Consider the following 24,816-nt stretch of genomic DNA (forward strand, 5'->3'; position numbering starts at 1 on the left):
ATTTATGAACTGACCATGAACACTACCTCACTTTTTGCATTACTTATTTAATTACCATTTCTTATTCTAACTTATAGAGTAATTTTTTAAATATATTGAATGTACTGCTGCTCCAAAACAACATTCAGGGCATATGATTCTGATTGTGGACTCTGTTTAACCTACAAGAGCCTACCACTTAATTCACAAATCATACCCTTTCAAACCTCATCAGCTTTTGTTATCTTTATGCTCTCTGCTTTTCAAAGGGACTGATTTCTTCTGACAGTTGTCTGACCTGTGAGTCAGTGTGGTTCTGAATATTCAAAAAGGAAGACCATGAATTTGGGGTGAGTGAAAAAAATGTTCACTGCAAAGGTGTGGCAATATATGCAGCATATTATTGACTACTATCGGCAAAAGAATTATTGGATATTATCCGCAAGTCCAGGGTGAGGTATGAAGTTGGAGGCCTGATGTTTGTGAGTTTGACAATCTGGGGCCTGGGACTGAAGGCCCAGAGGCCACCTGCCCTGAGTGAGTGGTTGGGCGGGTTGGAGAGATGGGAAAGAGGCTTATTTTGCTGCTGCTCGTGCTGTTTTGCTCAGCGCAGTGAGCGTGCTCTGTTGGTGCCAGAGTGTGTGGCAACCCCTCTGGGCTACCCTCAGCACATCCTGTGTCACCACGCTGATGTGGCATGCGTCAAACAATGCATTTTGTTGTGCATTTAATCTTGCAGCAATATTTGAATAATCTTGTAAATGTGTTGTTGATCAAGCATTCTTTGTCTGTTTAAATAATTCGTTACAAGTTAAATGTATGAACACGTGAACTGTATACGCCATCACGCTACCATGTGATACGAGCGCGCTTCACTTAATGTAAACTCAAAGTTAGACCTACATTCCCGGACTACCCTGTCCTCTTTTGAATTAGTTTAATTTTTTGAAGTTACAAAACACAGCATAAAGGATGAGAGGTGACCTGATAGGGGTGTATAAGATGTCAAGAGGCATTGATTATGTGGATAGCCAGAGGCTTTTTCCCAGGGCTGAAATGGCTAGGACAAGGGGCACAGTTTTAAGGAGCTTGGAAGCCGGTGCAAGGAGGAAGTCAGAGGTAAGTTTTTCACACAGAGAGTGGTGGGTGTGTGGAATGTACTGCCAGTGACGGTGGTGGAGGTGGATACAATAGGGTCTTTTAAGAGACTCTTAGATAGGTTCATGGAGCTTAGAAAAATAGAGGGCTATGCTCTAGGGAAATTCTAGGCAGAGTAAGTTTCATGGTCGGCACAATATTGTAGGCTGAAGGGCCTGTAATGTGCTGTAGATTTCTATGTCCTATGTTCGAACACTTTTCATTGTATGTTTCGATGTACATGTGATAAATAAATCTGAAATCAGAATTCTGCTCTCTTCTTAGTAAGAATCAAGGTATCGGGCCCTGTTATACACAAGTAACACATAAAAAGTGCTGGAGGAACTCAGCAAGTCAGGCAGGATCCATGGAGAGGAATAAACAGTCAACATTTTCAGGCAGAGACACTCCAGCAGGACTGGAAAGGAAGGGAAAAGAAGCCAGAATCGTGAGCCTGGTGTACATGGTGCCAACACTGATCCAGCAAGCTGAAAAAGCCACGCCAATAAATTCTCTGTAAAGCTGAGAAACACGTGATGATAACACAAGTTATCAGGCGCCAAGGGTTGATGTCTTGTTAACCCTCCCAGAGACGAGGGGAAACTCATTACTGCAAATGGCTCCCAGTTTCTTAGTGAACACTGTGACTGCAGTGAATCAATATGATCCACTTGCGACTGTAGTAAACACAGTGAAAAGTAACAACAACTTTCCTAGATATAAATACTCACAGGCAACACCGGGACTGGATTATTGCTGATGATGGGATGACACTATCAGCGATTAATCATGATGTGTATAAGCCAGGAATTTGATCTGAATGTTCCGAATTTAAGTTCTGGGCTGTGTGAATATGGTATTAACCAACCAGCCTACTGAACTGGCTGATTTCCAGCTGAATCCTCCAATTCACACAACAGACAACTGCAGTTACAATGCTGGCAAGAGCACTCACTATTTCAAGTGCCAGTCACCAGAGGAGGAGATGCCACTTAAACACTCCCGAACTTGGGAGCAGATGTGTGTTGGAATCTAAAAGGCGGTAGAAGTTATCAGCTCCTAGTCACGGCCAATTCAATAATGAATTCCATCAGATGAGGACAAAACGTTTGGAATAGTAAGCATAAAATTATGAGGGGGATAGATAGAGTTGACATAGAACATAGAATAGTATAGTACAGCACAGCACAGTACAGGCCCTTCGGCCCACAATGTTGTGCCAACCCTCAAACCCTGCCTCCCATATAAGCCCCCACCTTAAATTCCTCCATATACCTGTCTAGTAGTCTCTTAAACTTCACTAGTGTATCTGCCTCCACCACTGACTCAGGCAGTGCATTCCATGCACCAACTACTCTCTGAGTAAAAAACCTTCCTCTAATATCCCCCTTGAACTTCCCACCCATTACCTTAAAGCCATGTCCTCTTGTATTGAGCAGTGGTGCCCTGGGGAAGAGGCGCTGGCTATCCACTCTATCTATTCCTCTTATTATCTTGTACACCTCTATCATGTCTCCTCTCATCCTCCTTCTCTCCAAAGAGTAAAGCCCTAGCTCCCTTAATCTCTGATCATAATGCATACTCTCTAAACCAGACAGCATCCTGGTAAATCTCCTCTGTATCCTTTCCAATGCTTCCACATGGATAGGCTTTTTCCATTGAGAGTGGGCGAGATTCAAACAAGAGGACATGAGTTGAGAGTTAAAGGGCAAAAGTTTGGGAGTAACATGAGGGGGAACTTCTTTATTTGGAGAGTGGTAGCTGTGTGGAACGAGCTTCCAGCAGAAGTGGTTGAGGCTTCAATATTATCATTTGAAGTTAAATTGGATAGTTATATGGACAGGAAAGGAATGGAGGGTTATGAGCTGAGTGCAGGTCGGTGGGACTAGGTGAGAGTAAGAGTTCGGCACGGACTAGAAGGGCCGAGATGGCCTGTAATGTAATTGTTATAAATGTTATATGGTTATATAAATAGCATCTATCTCTTTATTGAGAAACATTGTGGAATAGGCTCCTCCACCGCTTCGAGCCGTGCTGTCCAGCAATCCTCCAATTTAATCTTAGCCTAATCATAGGACAATTTACAATGACCAATTAACCTTCCATCCGGTACGTCTTCGGACTGTGGGAGGAAATCAGAGCACCCGGAGGAAACCCACACAGTCACGGGGAAAACGTTCAAACTCCTTACAGGCAGTGAAGGGTACTGAATACGGGTCACCTGAACTGTAAAGTGTTGTGCCAACCACTATGCTATAGCGCTATCTACCAATTTATTTGTCTATTTATTCGATAGATAGATGGATACATTTTAAATTAATTAATTAATTGCCTGTGCTACACACACAAAACGGCGGAGGAGCTCAGCAGGTCAGGCAGCACCTATGGTAATAAGTAAGTAATCAACTTTTCCGGTTAAGGTCCTTCTTCAGGACTGAGAACGAAGGGGGAAGATATCAGAATCAAAAGGTGGAGGGAGGGGGAAGGAGGACAGCTGGAAGGTGATAGGTGAAGCCAGGTGGGTAGGAAAGGTCAAGGGTTGGTGAGGAGAGTGGACTGTAGGAGAGAGGGAAAGAGGAGGGGACCCAGGGGAGTCCATAGGTGAGAAGAGGTAACAGGCCAAAGTGAGGAATAGAATAAAAGGGGAGGGGGAGGGAAGAATCCTGTGCTGTACTGTTCATTATGTTCATTATTCCACCATTCGGCCCACAATATCTGTGCTGAATGCAAAACTCTCTTCTGCCTGCACATGATCCACCCCCCTCTATTCACTGTACATTCACGTGTCTATCTAAAAGACTAATAAACACCATGGTTGCATCTACTTCCATCAGCTCCCCACACACACACACACACACTCTCTATATTAAAAAAATGCCCAGCATATCTCCTTAAACTTCTCCCCTCTCACCTTAAGTGTATGCCCTCTAGTAGTAATGGCAGTTGTCTGCCCTGTCCAATGAGGGAGAGTTTTTAAAGTGGAAAAGCCATTGCACTGGGGCAGTTCCATTCTCTTGACCTCAGAAGTCCAAGTCCAGTGGTACAAAGAAGCATCACGAACTGGGGACTTCCTTGGTTGCAGTGGATGACCATGATGTCTTCAGTGCCTTGTCATGCCCTTTGCTCTCCACGGAGCGTTGCAGTAGCGCCTTCCTGGCCGTTGGATCTCACCCACCCAGTCCACCGAAGCTGGCTTCGCATGCTGGGACAGACATGTCCCTAAGTTACCGGGGTATGAGGCAGCCAGCTACCCTCACCTGGTTTAGCCCGCCTGTCAAGACGGTGTACCAGGGTGTGGCCACTGTCAAGTGCAAACAGCCACTTGGAGCCACAGGTGAGAGCTACATGTCCGTGGAGACCAAATGTGAGTGAGCTGCCCCAAAATGGACACAACAAGCCTCTTCAGAGCTGCTACCCCTCCCTGGCCCTCCAGTATTTGAACCTTAAATGCATGTCCACTGGTATTTGATCGTCAGTGTACACCAAAAGAAGCTACAACTTCTGGTTGTATGGAAATAATTAATCACAAAGCAACTCAAAATACAAAATTGAACAAGACTGAAAGCTTAAATACATCAGGATAGAATCTTATGTCAGTCACCATTGTGGAACCAAATGCAGGGTCTATATCCAACTATAGCCTTCCTCCCTCCTTCTCCTGCTGCCCACTCAGGCAAACCCGGTTCAATTGCATTTTGCCCCCTTACTCAAGTTTTTGCTATAGATACTGGACAGCCAAGACCACAGTACTGATCCACCACTCCAAACCCAAGCTCACTTACACTCACTGGCCACTTTGTTAGATACAGGAGTGGGACCCAATGTAGTCTTCTGTGGCAGCAGCCTGTCCACTTCAAGGTTTGATGTGCTGTTCATTCGGAGATGCCCTTCTGCACACCACTGTTATAGTGAGTGATTATTTGAGTTACTGTCGCCTTCCTGTCAGCTTGAACCAGTCTGACCATTCTCCTCTGACCTCTCTCATTAACCAAGCATTTTCACCAACAGAACTGCCGCTCACTGGATGTCTATTTCTGTCTCTGTAATCTCTAGAGCAGGGTTTCCCAACCATTAACCAAAAAGTCCGTGCACCCCAGGTTGAGAACTCCTGCTTTAGAGAATGTTGTGCATGAAAATCCCGGCAGATCAGCAGTTTCTGAGATTCTCAAACCACCCCATCTGGCACCAACAATCATTCCACGGTCAAAGTCACTTTCCCATTCTGATGTTCATTCCGAACAACAGCTGAACCTCTTGACCACGTCTGCATGCTTTTATTCATTGAGTTGCTGCCACATGATTGGCTGATGAGATATTTGAATGAATGAGCAAGTGTACAGGTGTACCTAATAAAGTGGCCACCGAGTGTATTTCAATATTTTCAGCCCAGTAAGCAGTTCACATTACCATTCTATACATTATCTCCAGTCTCACGTGCTCTAAATTTGTTTAATAAACCACAACACCCACAAATTGTACTGAGAAGTCCAAGTGATTGATACTAGTGTACCAATTTACAGTGTCAGCAATCAGTGATTGGGGTTCAATTCCACCGCTGTCTATAAGGAATTTGTGCGTTCTCCCTGTGACTGCGTGTGTTTCCTCTGGGTGCTCCAGTTTCCACCCAAATTCTGAAGACGGGTGGGTAGGGGTTAATAAGTTGTGGGTACGCTATGTTGATGCCAGAAGTGTGGTAACACTTGCAGGCTGAAACAGCACATATTTAGACTGGGTTGGCCATTGATACAAATAACGTATTTCACTGTAATTTCAATGTTTCAATGAGCCTGTGATAAATAAAAGCTGGTCATTGTCTCTTTAAGGGTGATCCACAGAACAAGACCAATATTTGACAGTGCCTTTACAAGACGGGTGACCCCAGCCATTATCAATGCTCTTCAGAGATTGTCTGCCTGGTGTCAGTGGTCACATAACCAGAACTTGTGATATGTACCAACTGCTGGTACGACCATGCTCCCATGGCTTCACATGTCCCTGCTCAGGGGACTAAGCAGGTGCTACACCTTGCCCAAGGGTGACTTGCAGGCTAGTGGAGGGAAGGAGCACCGTACACCTCCTTTGGTAGAAACGTACATCCACCTCGCCACCCACAATAATGGTAAACGCTCTATTAAATAATTCATTATCCAAGAATGCAAAACCATAACAGGTTGGTGTTCACATTCAGTTTCAACACATCCATAATCCCTACTCTCACTCTAATACCTGTAACTTTATTCCACAGATTATCCCCAGCCAGTATTTATGTGCCCTTGTTCTACCACTTCAGTTTCATTTATTGTGAATTTCTAGTCCAATAATTTCAAGTGTAACACACCCTATTGGATGAATAGTTTTCTATAATAAGATTATTCCTCGGACAACACTACTCTGGATTCAATAGCTTATTCTTATCTGGTGTTTTATCTGCGAGATGGCTTTTTAGAACAGCTTGTTGTTGAGCCCACTAGGGGATCGGCTGTACTGGATTGGATATTGTGTAATGAACCAGAGGTGATTAGAGAGATTGAGGTGAAGGAACCCTTAGGAGGCAGTGATCATAACATGATTGAGTTCACTGTGAAATTTGAAAAAGAGAAGCCGAAATCTGATGTGTCGGTATTTCAGTGGAGTAAAGGAAATTACAGTGGCATGAGAGAAGAACTGGCCAAAGTTGACTGGAAAGGGACACTGGCGGGAAAGACGGCAGAGCAGCAGTGGCTGGAGTTTATGCGAGAAGTGAGGAAGGTGAAAGACAGGTATATTCCAAAAAAGAAGAAATTTTCAAATGGAAAAAGGATGCAACCGTGGCTGACAAGAGAAGTCAAAGCCAAAGTTAAAGCAAAGGAGAGGGCATACAAGGAAGCAAAAATTAGTGGGAAGACAGAGGATTGGGAAGTTTTTAAAAGCTTACAAAAGGAAACTAAGAAGGTCATTAAGAGGGATAAGATTAACTATGAAAGGAAACTAGCAAATAATATCAAAGAGGATACTAAAAGCTTTTTCAAGTATATAAAGAGTAAAAGACAGGTGAGAGTAGATATAGGACCGATAGAAAATGATGCTGGAGAAATTGTAATGGGAGATAAGGAGATGGCGGAGGAACTGAACGAGTATTTTGCATCAATCTTCACTGAGGAAGACATCAGCAGTATACCGGACACTCAAGGGTGGCAAGGAAGAGAAGTGTGCGCAGTCACAATTACAACAGAGAAAGTACTCAGGAAGCAGAATAGTCTAAAGGTGGATAAATCTCCCGGACCAGATGGAATGCACCCTCGTGTTCTGAAGGAAGTAGCTTTGGAGATTGCGGAGGCATTAGCAATGATCTTTCAAAAGTCGATAGATTCTGGCATGGTTCCAGAGGAATGGAAGATTGTAAATGTCACTCCGCTATTTAAGAAGGGGGCAAGGAAGCAAAAAGGAAATTATAGACCTGTTAGCTTGACATTGGCGGTTAGGAAGTTGTTGGAGTCGATTGTCAAGGATGAGGTTACAGAGTACCTGGAGGCATATGACAAGATAGACAGAACTCAGCATGGATTCCTTAAAGGAAAATCCTGCCTGACAAACCTATTACAATTTTTTGAGGAAATTACCAGTAGGCTAGATAAGGGAGATGCAGTGGATGTTGTATATTTGGATTTTCAGAAGGCCTTTGACAAGGTGCCACACATGAGGCTACTTAACAAGATAAGAGCCCATGGAATTACGGGAAAGTTACATATGTGGATAGAGCGTTGGTTGATTGGCAGGAAACAGAGAGTGGGAATAAAGGGATCCTATTCTGGTTGTCTGCCGGTTACCAGTGGTGTTCCACAGGGGTCCGTATTGGGGCCACTTCTTTTTACGTTGTACATCAATGATTTGGATTATGGAATAGATGGCTTTGTGGCTAAGTTTGCTGATGATACGAAGATAGGTGGAGGGGCCAGTAGTGCTGAGGAAACAGAGAGTCTGAAGAGAGACTTGGATAGATTGGAAGAATGGGCAAAGAAGTGGCAAATGAAATACAATGTTGGAAAGTGTATAAACATTGTACAGAAGAAATAAACGGGCAGACAATTATTTAAATGGGGAGAGAATTCAAAGTTCTGAGATGCAATGGGACTTGGGAGTCCTCGTACAGGATACCCTTAAGGTTAACCTCCAGGTTGAGTCGATGGTGAAGAAGGCGAATGCAACATTGGCATTCATTTCTAGAGGAATAGAGTATAGGAGCAGGGATGTGATGTTGAGGCTCTATAAGGCACTGGTGAGACCTCACTTGGAGTACTGTGGGCAGTTTTGGTCTCCTTATTTAAGAAAGGATGTGCTGATGTTGGAGAAGATTCACTAGAATGATTCCGGGAATGAGAGGGTTAACATATGAGGAACATTTGTCCACTCTTGGACTATATTTCTTGGAGTTTAGAAGAATGAGGGGGGACCTCATAGAAACATTTCGAATGTTGAAAGGCATGGACAGAGTGTTTGTGGCAAAGTTGTTTCCCATAATGGGGAAGTCTAGTACGAGAGGGCATGACATAAGGATTGAAGGGCGCCCATTCAGAACAGAGATGCGAAGAAATTTTTTTAGCCAGAGGGTGGTGAATCTATGGAATTTGTTCCCACGGGCAGCAGTGGAGGCCAAGTCATTGGGTGTATTTAAGGCATAGATTGATAGGTATCTGAGTAGCCAGGGCATCAAAGGTTATGGTGAGAAGGCTGGGGAGTGGGACTAAATGGGAGAATGGATCAGCTCATGATAAGCTGGCGGAGCAGACTTGATGGACCGAATGGCCGACTTCTGCTCCTTTGTCTTATGGTCTTATGGTTTTCTAGATGCCAGGAATTATTATTCTGGAATTACTCTGTGTTGTCTCCAGCAGTTAAATGTCTCTCCCACTTCTTGGCAACAGATCAGGATGCAGCATTGGAGTTGTGATCTGACTAGACCATTGAAATCTGTTTCTTATCTCTTCTAATTTTTATTTTATGCAAATCAACATGCTATTGGTTCGGTAGCTTGCTGCTTTGCAGAGGACAGGCTGGTTTAGCAAGGTCCACCGAGTTTCCCCAGCCTCTCTGAGTTTTACCTCTGGCATTTTAATAACCATTCACGGTGTTGGGACTGGAGGCGAGGGTCGGGCTGATTCCGCTTGTTCTTCAGCGATGTTCGCTCCTCTCTCCACGGCGCTGAGGCCGTGAGACTGCTCCGGCTGCTATGCACTTCATGACTGTGAGCTTCACGCCGATTCGCCCCACCGTGTGATGAACTGAGACTGAGGCTATGGGCCTGCTCTGGCTGCTCCAGGATTTGGGCCTATGGACTCAATTTAGTTCTGCATGCTGTCACTTGCTTTTATTGTTCGCATGATTTGTGTTTTTTTCCTCTCTCTGCACATCAGGTGTTGGTCTTTTTTTAAAATTAGGGTTCATTCGGGTTTCTTGCTTTGCGGCTGCCTGTAAACAGACAAAATCTCAAGGTTGTATAATTTAATCCTACTTTGACAATATTTTGAATCCTTTGAAGCATACAATATTCCCTTGCTGACTACATTGCCTTCCATGCCGCCCTATTTAACAGCAAAGATGTAGATGACACATTCTCTCAAAGCCCCGTCACCTATAGATTAATCCATCAGATTAATCTTGTACTTCATTCCTAATTTTGCGCTCCCAATCCCTATATCCCATGATTCATTGAACATCCAAAAATCTCAGCCTTGAATGAAAGAAACTACTGAAGAAGTTTCTGTTCACCTCATCTGGCAATGTTCTCCTAGATTTTGTTCTCTGTTTGAGGTATCCCCTCTCATTTCACCACTCCTCCAAGGTTAATTTCAATCACAAGTTTAACTTTGCAACCAGGAACTGCCTTAGAAGTACGACAGAATCCTACTTCAGAAATGGAATACTGTCTCTTGCACCACCATGAATCTGCATGACAGTTTCTTAGCATGATGGTTTTAAGAAAATTATTGGTGGGAGAGATGCATACCTGTGCCTCTAGCAAGTGGAATCTTAGGTCCTGGGTTTCACTGACTGTTGAGATGGCCAGGTCCAGGATGTTAAATGAATTTACACTCAGTAGCCACTTTATTAGGTACACCTGCCCATTAATGCAGGTACCTAATCAGCCAACCATGTGGCAGCAACTCAATGCATAAAAGCATGCAGACATGGTCAAGTGGTTCAGTTGTTGTTCAGACCAAACATCAGAATGGGGAAGAAATGTGACTTAAGGGACTTTGACCATGGAATGATTGTTGGTGCCAGACGGGGTGGTTTGAGTTTCACAGAATCTGCTAATGTCGTGAGTGACAGCTCTGTGGGTGAAAACACCTTGTTAATGAGGGAGGTCAGAGGAGAACGGCCAGATTGGTTCAAGCTGACAGGAAGGCAACAGTAACTCAAATAATCCCACATTACAACAGTGGGGTACAGGAGAGCACCTCTGAATGCACAACACATCAAACCTTGAAGTGGATGGGCTACAGCAGCAGAAGAACACAAGGTACCTAAAGTAGCCACCGAATATAGTTCTATCTCAAGAAGTATATTTTAGTGCACTAGTCAATTATGTGGTTATATTTCCATGCCACCTAGAGTTTCTTCATTTATGTCCATGAAACCCCATGTTAGTCTTCGAGTCTGACGCTCAGTATTGCACAGTGTGTAGACAAACAAATGTGAGCATTGTTGTGGTAGCAATTCAGCTTCTGGTCAGGCCCCTGTCTGCTCGTACCCTGTGAGAGCTCTGCACACAGACAGAAATTCTTCATGTGTCACAGTTAACTTGTCAGCACCGTTTCACGCTCTGGGTTCAACTGGGTCACGCTTGAGTGTTCCCGACATATTCAGGAATGCACTGCAATCGGTTTTGTTCCCAGGCCCAAAATAAAATAAAGTGCTATTGTTTTGCGAATTTGACTGGGCGCTAGCTGTTAACTGAGACTCAACAAAAGCAAACAGCTTCTCTCTGAGGGGATTAGTGCTGTGCTATGGCTTCCCCAGTGGTCAGTCCGTTGGCTTCAGGCTAACGTTTAAATTAAGTTAATCACTGACTTGAGGTTAGAACAACATCTCCTGTCTTTCTCCGTGGTTTGGTCAGTGAGGACCGCTCAGTCTGATCTCCAACGCAGCCGCAACCTTTCCCACCATCGCGGATATCTTCACAGGGTGATGCCTCAGGAAGATGCTGCCATCTCACCATCTGAGACATGCCCTCTTCTCATTGCTACCATCAGGGGAGCACGCACAGAAGCCTGGGGACCCACACTCAACATTTCGGATCCGCTTCTTCCCTTCTGCCGTCAGACTGATGATCGGTCCACGAACCCATGAGCACTACCTCACCATTCCTCTTTTGCACTCGGTATTTTTATAATTTTACTGTCATTTTTAGGTCTTGCACTGCACAGTTGCCACAAAACAACAAACTTCACAGCATAAGTCCCTGATAATAAACCTGCGTCTGATTCTATTTTCTCAACACAGGCAGCTCTCAGGTTTCCAATCAAAAGTTCAAAGTTCAAAGTAATTATCAAAGTACATACATGTCACCATATAAAACCCTGAGATTCATTTTCTTGTGGGCATACTCAATAAACTAATAGAATAATAACCATGAGAGAATCAATGAAAGACCTACAAAGTTTAAGTCACACAAGGCCTCAGTAAACTCAGTAAGCCAAGTCTCCAGACTCAGGCATCTCTATCTTAGTGCCACCAACAGTACCTCATCTGTCACAGTCAAATTCCAGGCACTTCCATAGCTTCTAAATTTATTGTGAGAAGCGACGACCTAAAATGAGCTGCGTGTTTGTACAACCTGTCACTCCTCGTGTAGGAGAACCCGTGGTGGAGGAAGCACAAGACAGGTGAAAGAGGACTGTAGTGGTACGCAGACCTCGGAGTTTCATATCTACTTCAAAACCAGCTTTTTATTAGATCATTACGAATTTTCACACAGTCTGCTTGAAGACAAGAAAATGGGGCATTTGGGTTTTGAAGTCACTTCATTTCTAAAGCGTCCTATTCCCACCATCATCGTTAAATCAACTAACACTCATCAACTAACAGACGCAGTGATCCAACCATCACCCTGCCAAGGTGTTCCTTGTGCGGTTTTCACAATTCATAATGCCCTACATCTCTAATATATTCCTCTTCTTGAAGAAAGGAGAACTTAGACCATGACAGCAGTGTTGATGCCTTCCAGCTCATGATGTTGTGCTTACCTTTTAACCTACTCTTAAGCTCAATCTAACCCTTCCCTCTGAAATAGCCCAAACAACAGGAATTCTGCAGATGCTGGAAATTCAAGCAACACACATCAAAGTTGCTGGTGAACGCAGCAGGCCAGGCAGCATCTCTAGGAAGAGGTACAGTCGACGTTTCAGGCCGAGACCCTTCGTCAGGACTAACAAAGTCCTATAACAGTGTTTCCTATAGTGGGGTAGTCTAGACCCAGAGGGCACAGCCTCAGATCCCTTTAGAACAGAGATGAGGAGGAATTTCTTTAGCCAGGGAGTGGTGAATCTGTGGAATTCATTCACACAGGCAGCTTTAAGAGGCAAGGTCAGTGGGTATATTTAAAGCAGAGGTTGAGAGGTTCTTGATCAGAAGGGCATGGAAGGTTACAGAGAAAAGGAAGGAGAATGGGGTTAAAGGGGAAGATAAATCAGCTACGATGGAATGGTGGAGCAGACTCGATGGGTCAAGTGACCTAAATCTGCTCCCTTGTCTTATGGTTTAATTTTTACCTGAATATCTCAAGGTGACATAAGGAGAATGGAAAGTGCTGAGGTTTAGCTTGGACAGTTCTGTTGTGGAAGATCAGATTCTAGTTCTCTGTGACAGGAGATTACAAGCATCAGTGGTAAAGGGACAGCCTGGTTTAGTGAAAGCACTCTCAGATCTGAGTCAGATAACAAAGAAAAAATCAAGACTGACTCTTCGTCTCCATCAAGTGTCATCCTTTCTGATAAGATTCTGAGCATCCCACAGCAACCAACCTACAATTTTCAAATATTAATCCACTTCACTGCTTAAAGGCACCGTGCATTTTATTTTCACTCCTGCTTTTGATTAGGTACCTTCTACTACCATTACATCTCAAATAATAATGAGGCAGCCTGCAGAGAAGAAGCCATCACTCTAACACAGCGGTGTCAAGAAAACAACCTCTCCCTCAACTTTGTAAAAACAAAGGAGCTGGTTGTGGACTACAGGAGGAATGGAGACAGGTTCACCCTTATGGACATCGATGGATCGATGGACACCAACAGCTTCAAGCTCCTTGGTATACACATCACCAAGGATCTCACGTGGTCTGTACGTAACGGTTGTGTGGTGAGAAAAGCACGACAGCACCTCTTCCACCTCAGACAGTTGAAGAAGTCTCCAAATCCTAAGGACTTCCCTACAGGGGCACAAATGAGAGCATCCCAACTGGCTGTATCTCTGCCTGGTATGGGAACTGTACTTCCCTCAGTTGCAGGACTCTGCAGAGAGTGGTGCAGACAGCCCAACACATCTGTGGATATGCACTTCCTACTGCTCAGGATATTTACCATGACGGGTGTGTAAAAAGGGCCCGAAGGATCATTGGGGACCCGAGTCACCCCAACCACAAACTGTTCCAGCTGCTACCATCTGGGAGATGGTACCGCAGCACTAAAGCCACGACCAACAGGCTCCGGGAGAAGCTTCTTCCACCAGGCCATCAGACTGATTAATTCACATTGACACAATTGTATTTCTAAGCTATATTGACCATTCTGTTATATATCTTACTGTACATGCTATTTATTACAAATTACTAAAGTCTGCACGTTGCACGTTCAGATGGTGACGTAACATAAATATCTTTACTCCTCATGTATGTAAAGGATGTAAGAAATAAAGCCAATTCAATTCAATCCACATTAGCCACTCTCTCCACAACCCCTCAGAATTCTCCACCTTCCCCCAATGTACTTATACTCCACATCTCACACCTACGCCGACAGCCACTGACCTATTGTGTTTTCATGTGCCCAGCTGCTACCGAGAAGAGTTCTTCTTGCCAAGAGTCACTTTGTCATTTTCCATCAGAGTCACCTTACACTTTATCAGGACTGGAATGGAAGAGGTTCCTTTCCAATCCTAATGAAGGGTCTCAGCCCAAAATGTCAACTGTTTACTCCTCTCCATAGATGCTGCCTGAGCTGCTGAGTTGCTCCAGCACTTTGTGTGTGTTGCTATGTGTACGCTAATCTTATGTATATATGGCCACACTCAGCAGTTGTTTGTACATTGTGTTTTATAAGATTGCTTTTATATTTATATTTGTTATGTTTTTATGCTTATTGTGTTTATTTTATGCTGCATCGGATCTGGAATAACAATTATTTTATTCTCCTTAATTCGTGTATTGAAGAATGACAATAAACAATCTTGAATCTTGAATTTTTCCTAACAATCAAATAAGTCCTCTGCTTTTGTTCTACTGGTTACGATATGAAACGTGAACCCTCTGCTAATATCAGGTAGATAACCAATGGTAACTAGTGGAAGCGCAGGAGCAAATAAACTGTTGACTCAGCAGGTCAGGCAGCATCTGTGGGAGGAAAGAAATGGTTACCATTTCAAGTCAAAATCCTGCATCAGCACCTTATAAACCAGGGGTTCCCAACCTTTTTTATGCCATGGACCAATGCCATTAAGCAAGAGATCCATGGACTTCAGGTTGGGAACCCCTGCTCCACCTTTAACTGGTGGATCTGGATTTTGAAGGGCATGGATCAGGGTGCCAGCAGTTATTTTCTCTGGAGAGCATCATTGGGAAAGAGGCTGTGTATGAACACTTATGACAGTGGCAATGACCCTTATGTCTGATGTAACTGGGCCTCTGTTCGGTGAACACTTATGTTTTGACTGTGCTGTTGGCTATCTTATCTTGAAGGCAGCTTCAGCAGATTAAAATTCTGTGCAAACGGTCAAGAGTTTCCCCAGGGCTTCATTAACATAACAGCATCACCAGAAATGTAATCTTGACGATAGGTCTATGTGCACAAACAGAACATTTCTGCATTGTCGTGGGTGTTTAGCTGATTGTTAATTAATTGCTCGTGTAAACTCCTGCATTTCATAGCAGCGTGTAAAGGTGCCACCTCTCTGGGATGGGAGGTGCTGTAGGGACGACAGCGTTGCCTGTTACACACACTGTACCGAAGGACGAATAGAAATTGCATCACCCGAGCCAGCATTATCAAGATATTTTGATGGATTTTTATTTAATTCATTTCCTGAATGAGGCTGTTGAAAGTAAGGCCTGCATTTACTGCTACGTATCTCACTGCCCTTGAGAAAGTGATGGTAGGTCATCTTCTTGAATCACCACAGTCCTTGTGGTGAAGGAGCTCCACTGAGGATGGATTTTCAAGACTTAGACCCAACAAAGAAGGAAGTGAGAAGAGAACTAGAGGTCTTAGGTTAAGGGTGAAAGGTGAAATCTTCAAGGGGAACCTGAGGGGAACCTCTTCACTCAGAGGGTGGTGAGAGTGTGGAACGAGCTGCCAGTGGAAGTGGTAGATGTGGGTTTGATTGCAACATTTCGGAGAGGTATGGATAGGAGGGTGTGGAGAGTTATGGTCCAAGTGTAGGTCAGTGAGGGGATTTCTCAGTGAGAACTGTCTTCAGATACTAAACTGACTGTTAAATACTGTGTCTATCTCCAGGTAGAATGTGAAGGATTGCCGTGTCTTTTCCTGGAAGATCTCAGTGGATTTTGTGAAAATGTATAACTATTTTCTAAAGATATAACCATGAACTTTGGACTAGTTAAGTGCAGAACATTAACCATAAAGAAAGGTGCAATAGAGCTAGTAGAATATAAAGCAGAGCATCAGGATACGAAACACGTAAGTATCTGGGATATCACCAAGCAAAGCAAATAGATGATAGCGTGATAAAGTGCTAATAGCTCTCCCATCCCTCACGCCTGCACCACTTTCACTTATTGTCCCTCTTGTCACCCATCAGAAGGCTACATAATCCAAGTAATCACTAATCCAGAGATGAGAATCAAGTAACCTTTGCTCAGGATTGTCCTGAATTTGCATCTCGCGAGATCTGAAAAAGTGAGAACACGAAGCCTAACAGCCTTTACACTGTAATGTATATTGAATCAGAATTCATTTTATTATTGCTGAATATAGGTTTATTATTGCATGGGTGGCGGTACGTCTCTACCAAAGGAGGTGTAAGGTGTTCCTTCCCTCCGCTAGCCTGCAGGTCACCCTCGGGCAAGTTGTAGCATCTGCTTAGCCCCCTCGATCAGGGTCACGTGAAGCCATGGGAGCAGGTGGTGGATGGTTGTATGAGCAACTGGTACATATCACAAGTCCTGGTTATGCAACCACTGACACCAGACAGACAATCTCTGAAGAGTATTGATAATGGCTGGGGTCACCCGTCTTGTAAAGACACTGCCCAGAAGAAGGCGACGGCAAACCACTTCTATAGAAAAATTTGCCAAGGACAATCATGGTCATGGAAAGATCGTGATCGCCCACGTCATACGACACGGCACATAATGAACGAATGATATGTCATCAAAATTGCAGCTTTGCAGAGCAGTACAGTGCAATATATAAAAATACTAAAACAATCTTCATTGTTAATGAACTGTACAAACTCGCACATCTCTACAGATGTGCCATGGAGAACACTCTAACTGGCTGCATCACTGTCAGGAATGGGGGTGCGGGGGCACTGAGACTGCATATGATCAAAGTCAGCTGCAGAGAGTTGTAAATTTAGTCAACTCCATCATGGGTACTTGCCTCCGTAATATCTAAGACATCATCAAGGAGCCGTGCCTCATTAAGGTCCCCCAACACCCAGGACGTGCCCTCGTCTCATTGCTACCATCAGGAGGGAGGTACAGAAGCCTGAAGGCACACTCTCGGCAATTCAGGAACAGATTCTTCCCCCGACTATACGATTTCTGAATGGATATTGAACCCATGAACATTCACTTATTTGTTTATTATTTAATCTTTATTTATATAATTCTCTCTCTCTCTCTCTCTCTCTCTCTCTCTCTCTCTATTTATTTATTTAAGTATTTATTATTTACCTCAGTACATTTTTATTTCTGTTTTTGCACTACTTATTTAATTTAACTGTTATATACATATATATATATATATATATATATATATATATACTGTAAATCACAGCTGTTTTCTATATTATCATGTTTGGCATTACATGATAATTTGTCGCAAATTTAACAAATTTTATGTTATTCATATTAAACCTGATTCTGATTCAAAGTGTGACTGTTGTTTCCAAACCATTGCAGCAACCGCTCTAGTACAGAACAAGATCCCAGAAACATCAGGACTTTTGGTGGGGCTATAATTGTGGGCCAAAACACCAGCGGGACTCAGCTGGCAAACAGTACTCTGGCACCTTCAGCATGTCACAGACTGGTTAAAGAATACAGCACAGAAGGCCATTCAGCCTCGCAAGCTTCATCTGAGGGCCTTTCTATTCGTCCCTACTCCTCAGCTCTTTCCTAATATCCCTGCAATGGTTTCTCCTTTAACTTGACATCCAAGTACCATTTGGAAGCTGCAAACAGTTGGGACCTTGATTTAATATCCTAGAAACTGGAGCTAGATGAAGCCATTCGGACTTTTAATTTAGTATCTCCCAGACTGTGCAGGTCTTTCAGTGTTGCCATAGTTTGTGTGCAATGTAACAAGCCTGCCAGGCTCATTGGAAAACAAGATTTGTCTTCCTCTTCCCTGTCTTTGGGATGAATTGTGAGGTTCCAGCAACACTGTCTTGTCTTTACAGTGCTTGTTCCTCATTCCTCTCTCTCTTTGCCCTTCCACACAGTTGACCTGTGGCAATTCCTTGTCCCTTACCACTGGCTGGAATGCTGTTCCTCCAATGTGATGTGAACTTGTTAGAAACTGTTTCTGACGCTCAGCTGAAATTGCTCCACAAAGTAAACAGATTAGTTCCTTGCTTATCTCAATGTTGCCGATGGGAGTGGTCAGGGTGTTGGACTATGCAACAACGCTGATTAACTTCAGTTTACTTATAACAGGGCAGAAGGTTATTCATAAACAAGAGAAAGTCCGCAGATGCTGGAAATTCAAAGCAACACACACAAAATGCTGGAGGAACTCAGCAGGTCAGGCAGCATCTATGGAATTGAATAAACAGTTGACATTTCAGGCCAAGACCCTTCTTCGGGACTGAGAAGGATTGTGGAAGTTGCCAGAATTAGGGGGGAGAGAGGAAGGATGCTAGCTGAAAGGTGATAGATGAAGCCCGGTGGGGGGGAAAGGTCAAGGGCTAGAGAAGGAAGATTCTGATAGGAGAGGAGAGAAAGAGAAGAAGGAGGAGAGCCAGGGAGAACTAATAGGCAGGTGAGAAGAGGCAAAAGGCTAGAGTGGGGAATAGAGGAGGAGGAAGAAGGTTATTCAGCCTGTAAGGTCCATGCTAGCTCCCAGAGGTTTAATCGAATCAGTCCCATCCTGCCTCCTCTTGTTTCCCTAGAACAGATTCACCTTCATATCTGCCCATCAACTCCTCTGTAATTATTCTGCTATTTTATCCCTACGTGGGATAGTTTACAGAAACCATTTAGCCTGCACATCTTTGGGACACGGGAAGAAAAGGAGCACCTGGAGGAAGCCCACTTGGTCATAGGGAGACCGTGCAAACTCCACACAGAAGGCACTGGAGGTCAGGATGAAACCTGGGCCTCAGGGGCAGTGTGGTGGTGGCAGGGCCATGCCGCCCAATACTCGCTGCACAGCACGCTCTGGGACATTCTTAAAGTTATAAGGAAATGTTGCACTTCTGTATGCCAGACATAACCCCTGTTCCTCCTGAACCCTGAGTCAGTAAGCATAGTCATTGTGGTGATGTCAGAAATACTTGGGCCAATTTGTCTACACTGACACCAACAATAATAACCAGCCCATTCTGCTTAGCAGTGTGACTCATGCATTACTCATTTACTTCAAAGCTGCACATTCCAAGAGCTCCTTGGGTGAATTTTTTACCACTTATCATCCCATCCAGACAACTATTTTTCCACTGATATATCAATTGACCTCCATGCATCACTGTGGTAGATTCTATCAGTTGACAAGTCTCCTTGACCAGGAGTGGGGCTGAGCCACTATTTGAATTTTAACTCATGATTACTTGAAGTAAATGAGATATCAGTGGTCTAGCTAAAGCACCAAATGCAAGGTTTGGAGCTAGCCAGTTTGCGAGTACTTAGAATATAGGACATTACAGTGTGCCTCAGGCCCTTCAGCCTACGATGCTGTGCCAAACTTTTAACCTACTGTAAGATCAATCTAACCCATCCATCCTACATAAGCCTCAAATTCTCTTTCATCCATGTGTCTGTCTAAAACTTTCTTAAATGACTCTAATGTATCTGTCTCTACCACCACCCCAAGCATGGCTTTCTATGCACCCACCTATATGCGACCATGGATTTGCGCCTTGGAAGGTTTCCAGGGCGCAGGCCTGGGTAAGGTTGTATGAAAGACCGGCAGTTGCCCATACTGCAAGTTGCCCGGTCTCCCCTCTCCACGCCACCGATGTTGTCCAAGGGAAGGGCATTAGGACCCATACGGCTTGGCACCGGTGTCGTCGCAGACCAATGTGTGGTTAAGTGCCTTGCTCAAGGACACAACACACTGCCTCAGCCAAGGTTCGAACTAGCGACCTTCAGATCACTAGACGAACGCCTTAACCACTTGACCATGCGCCAACACAACATCACATGATGAAATGTAAGGTTCCCACCACTCTCTGTGAAAAGAACCTACCTCTCACATCTCCCCTACACTTCATTCCAAAATTATGTCATCTCACCTTAGCTGTTTCTGCCCTGGGAAAAAGTCTCTGGATATCCACTTTATATATGCCTCTTCTTATCTTCTACATCGCTAATCCTCCTTCACTCCAAAGAGAAAAGCCATAGCTCGCTCAACCTATCTTCACAAGGCATCATCCTGGCAAATCTCTTCTGCACCCTCTCTAAAGCTTCCACACCCTTCCTATAATGAGGTGGTCAGAACTGAACACAGTATTCCAAGCATAGTCTAACCAGGGCTTTATACACTCAGTGGCCACTTTGTTAGGTACACCTGCTTGTTAATTCAATTATCTAATCAGCCAATCATGTGCAGCACCTCAATGCATAAAAGCATGTAGGCATGGTCAAGAGGTTCAGATCAAACATCAGAATGGGGAAGAAATGTGATCTTAGTGACTTTGACCATGTAATGATTCTTGGAGCCAGAAGGGGTGGTTTAGGTATCTCAAAAACTGATGATCTCCTAAGATTTTCACACACAAGAGTCTCCATAGCAGGGGCTCCCAAGTTTTTTTATTTATGCCATGGAGCCTTCCCATTAATCGAGAGGTCCTTGGACCTCAGTGGGAACCCCTGCTCTACAATTTACAAAGAATGGTGTGAAAAACAAACAAAAAAGTCCAGTGAGTGGCAGGCAGTTCTGCGGGCAAAAATGCTTCGTTAATGAGAGAAGTCTGAGAACAACGGTCACATCAAAGTTGCTGGTGAATGTAGCAGGCCAGGCAGCATCGCTAGGAAGAGGTACAGTCGACGTTTCGGGCCGAGACCCTTCGTCAGGACTAACTGAAGGAAGAGCTAGTAGCCCAGAAGCCCAGAGCTAGTCAATTTGAACAACGGCCAGACTGGTTTAAGCTGACAGGAAGGTGACGACAACTCAAGTAACCCTGCGTTACAACGGTGGTGTGCAGGAGAGCATCTCTGACCACAAAGCACGTTGAACGTTGAAGCGAATGGGCTACGGCAGCAGAAGACCACACACATACTCACAGTGGCCACTTTATTAGGTACAGGAGGTGGCCACCGAGTGTAAATAACTACAGAATGACATGGGATTAGTTTCATTTGGCACCATGGTTGGCAGCAACACTGTGGGCCAAAGGGGATGTTCCTGTGCTGTACTGTAATATATCTGCTGTAAAATGGACATTCCTGAATTACAGAGAAATCTGCAAACAGTTCAGTTCTCCAGAATGGGGGCTTTGCGACTACCTGTATAGTAGTAGTGTGATCACCTGGCCACTCAGCACAGAGCTGCAGTATTACCTCGCAGTTACCTGCTTGCTGAACTACCCACGTTTTTGCTTCAGGTTTACAATTCCCAGGAGCTCCATCCACGTTGAGGGATAACAAAGAAACTGGGTATAAAAGTGCAGTTCACGATAAACAATTCTCTCTGTAAACACCACGCTCTTCTAACTCAGTTACAGTCCCTCTGACAACAGATGGCCGATGACCAATGCCACTTTTGAGGGAATACCCCAACCACTGACTCTAAATTTGCACTATTTTCTGATTCATTCCAAAAAAAAACTGGTTTGGGTTTTGGAACCCACTTACACCAGAATCTTCGTTCCTCTTTTGTTCAGAACCCGGCTTCGCCTACTTGCAACAGAAGAAAAGCTCGTACTCACTTTCTTGAAGCATGTGAGAGACATTCCAGCCAGCTGTGGATTATTCCAGCGTTAGGTCTGCGGCAGACAGCGGCATGATGGAACAAGCGCAGTCACTGGGATTTCGGCACACTTCTCGTCTTATCTTATGGACTCAGCCCAGTAGCACTCAACTTTATCAAGCCAAAGAAGTTGAAGCCCTATCGCTGTGACGTACATCAGGGAGTGTGCTCATTATCTGGCCCCTCCCCTGCAAAGAAGTTGGCACAAGAAACTTCTGTAATCTGGTTCAAGCCTCTTCTAGCTGAAGCCCACAGCAACTTGCTCCTTCCATGCCTCTCACCCCAATGACCAGTATTAGAACTGGTGTCCAGCTACTGTCACATAAGTTCTTTCAGAGAAAGACAAGCAAGAAAGTTTACATGGATATTGTCAGGGACTTGAGGACCTGAGGTAAAGGTAAAGGTTGAATAATTTAGGACTTTATTCCCTGGACTGTTGCAGAATGAGGAGGCACTAGATAGAGATGTCAGGGTGGAGATACATCTCTACCAAAGGAGGTGTAAAGCATTCCTTCCCTCTGCTAGCCTGCAGGTCATCCTTGGACAAGGTGTAGCACCTGGTTAGCACTCCCCCCAACCCAATCAGGGTGACATCAAGCCATGGGACCAGGTGGTGGATGGTCGTATGGGCAGCTGGTGTGTATCACAAGTCCTGGTTCTGCGACTGACGCCAGGCAGACAATTTCCAAAGAGTATTAATAATAAGTGGGGTCACCCGACTTAGAAAAACACTGCCCAGAAGAAGGTAAAGGCAAACCACTTCTGTAGAAGAAATTTGCCAAGAGCAATCATGGCCGATAGACCATAATCACTTGCGTCATACGACAGGGCACATAATGATGATGATGAAGGGTAATAGTTGGCACCTGTATCACAAGGAACACGGAACCCTAAGTGAACGTGCCACATGAATGAATATTTGAAGAAAGCTGGTGAGGAACTTGGAAAAGGAAGGTGTAAATCTTGTTGTCGCCCATGTCAGAACAACCAACATTGACAGAGATAGGGAGGAAGTGTTTCAGGAGTTTGACTCTGAATTAAAACAGGAGCTCAAAGGTAATCATCTTTGGGTCACTAACTAAGCCATTTGCAAACTGACACAGAAACGGGCAGAATTAACAAATGGTGGCAGGGCTGGTGGGGTAAACAGAGGTTCTTGTTCATGGAACTCTGAGACAGAAAGGACCCGTGCTCCAGGACTCGGCTCTGCCTGGCCCAGGATGAGACCCATGTCCCTTCAGAAGGGAGAAATGGAGAGGTGGGGAAGGTTTTAACTTGTAATAAGTTGAGAGAAATCTATACAGAGTAGTAGAGACTACAGCAGAGAAACAAGCTCTTCAGCCTGGTTTTCCACTTGATCCCATCTACCTTCACCTCGACTATGGACTTCCATACCTCTCTCATCCATGTACCTACCCAAACTTCTCTTAAATGTTATAATTGAACCCATATCTATCACTTCTGCTAGTAGCTCATTCCAAATTCATACCACCTTCTGACTGACGAAGATCGCCCTTTGATTCCCCTTAAATATTCACCTTTCCACCCTAAACCTATCATGTCCAGTTCTTGTCTCACCCAACCTGAGTTTAAAAAATGCCAGCATGCATTCACCCTATCTATATTCCTCATGATTTTATATCACCATCATCTTCATTCTGTACCATGTCGTATGATGTGGCAATCATGGTCTCTTGGCCATGCTCGTTCTTGGCAAATTCTTCTACAGAAGTGTTTTACCATTGCCTTCTTCTGGGCAGTGCCTTTACAAGATGGGTGACCCCAGCCATTATCAATACTCTTCAGAGATTTTCTGTCTGGTGTTAGTGGTCACATAACCAGGGCTTGTGCTATGCACCGGCTGCTCGTATGACCACCACCTGCTCCCATGGCTTCATGTGACCCTGGTCGGGGGCAGAGGGGTTAAGCAGGTGCCACACCTTGGCCAAGGGGTGACCAGCAAGCTAGCAGAAAGGAATGCCTTACACCTCCTTTAGCAGAGACATATCTCCACCTCACCAGCCTATATTCAATACTTCTAATACCTCTATTCCCCTCATTTTCCTATGTTCCAGGGAATTGTCCTAACTTATTCAACCAATCCCTGTAACTAAGGTTCTGAGGTATGAGCAACATCCTTGTAAGCTTCTTCTGGACTCTTTAAATCTTATTTCTACCTTTCCTGTAAATAGGTGACCAGAACTGCATACAATACTCCAAATCTAGCCTCAGCAAAGTCTCATGCAACTTCAACATAATATCCTAATTCCTGTACTCAAATCTTTGATTTATGAAGGCCAATATGCCAAAAGCTCTCTTTATCTACATGTGAAGCCACTTCCAAAGAATTATGGATCTATATTCCCAGGTCCATTTGCTCTACCACACTTCTCCGTGCTCTACCATTCACTGTGTATGCTCTACCCTGGTTTGTCCTCCCATGAAATGTAAGCAACCTAAGTAAGCCTCCGTGTCCAACATATAATTCTCCATAACTTCCGCAATCTCCAACGGGATCCCTCCACCATGCACATCTTTCCCTCCCCCCAACTTTCTGCTTTCCGCAGGGATCACTCCCTACGCGACTCCCTTGTCCATTCGTCCCCCCCATCCCTTCCCACCGATCTCCCTCCTGGCACTTATCCTTGCAAGCAGAACAAGTGCTACACCTGCCCTTACACTTCCTCCCTCACCACCATTCAGGGCCCCAGACAGTCCTTCCAGGTAAGGCGACACTTCACCTGTGAGTCTGTTGGGGTGATATACTGTGTCCGGTGCTCCCGGTGTGGCCTTCTATATATTGGTGAGACCTGACGCAGATTGGGAGATCGTTTCACTGACACCTATGCTCTGTCCGCCAGAGGAAGCAGGATCTCCCAGTGGCCACATATTTTAATTCCAAGTCCCATTCCCATTCCGATATGTCAATCCATGGTCTCCTCCACTGTTGAGGTGAAGCCACACTCAGGTTGGAGGAACAACACCTTATGTTCTGTCTGGGTAGCCTCCAACCTGATGGCATGAACAATGATTTCTCTAACTTCTGTTAATGCCCCTCCTCCCCTTCTTACCCCATCCCTAATTTTTATTTTATTTTATTTATTTTCTTCTCTTTCCCTCTCACAACTCCTTG

At 44.4% G+C, this 24,816-nt stretch overlaps 1 protein-coding gene across 1 annotated transcript in view; it reads right to left on the minus strand.

Moving 5' to 3' along the window:
* LOC134351041 (ankyrin-1-like) overlaps positions 1 to 21,776 on the minus strand; it is a 315,455-nt gene extending 293,679 nt beyond the window's left edge. Inside the window, exon 1 of the mRNA XM_063057036.1 lies at positions 21,643 to 21,776. Within this exon, the coding sequence (XP_062913106.1) occupies positions 21,643 to 21,666 (24 nt within the window). The 5' untranslated portion in view covers positions 21,667 to 21,776. The remainder of the gene's footprint in view (positions 1 to 21,642) is intronic.
* Between the last annotated feature and the right edge of the window lie 3,040 nt (positions 21,777 to 24,816).

Source organism: Mobula hypostoma, chromosome 8 (genome assembly GCF_963921235.1).
Source record: "Mobula hypostoma chromosome 8, sMobHyp1.1, whole genome shotgun sequence".
NCBI classification, from domain to species: domain Eukaryota; kingdom Metazoa; phylum Chordata; class Chondrichthyes; order Myliobatiformes; family Myliobatidae; genus Mobula; species Mobula hypostoma.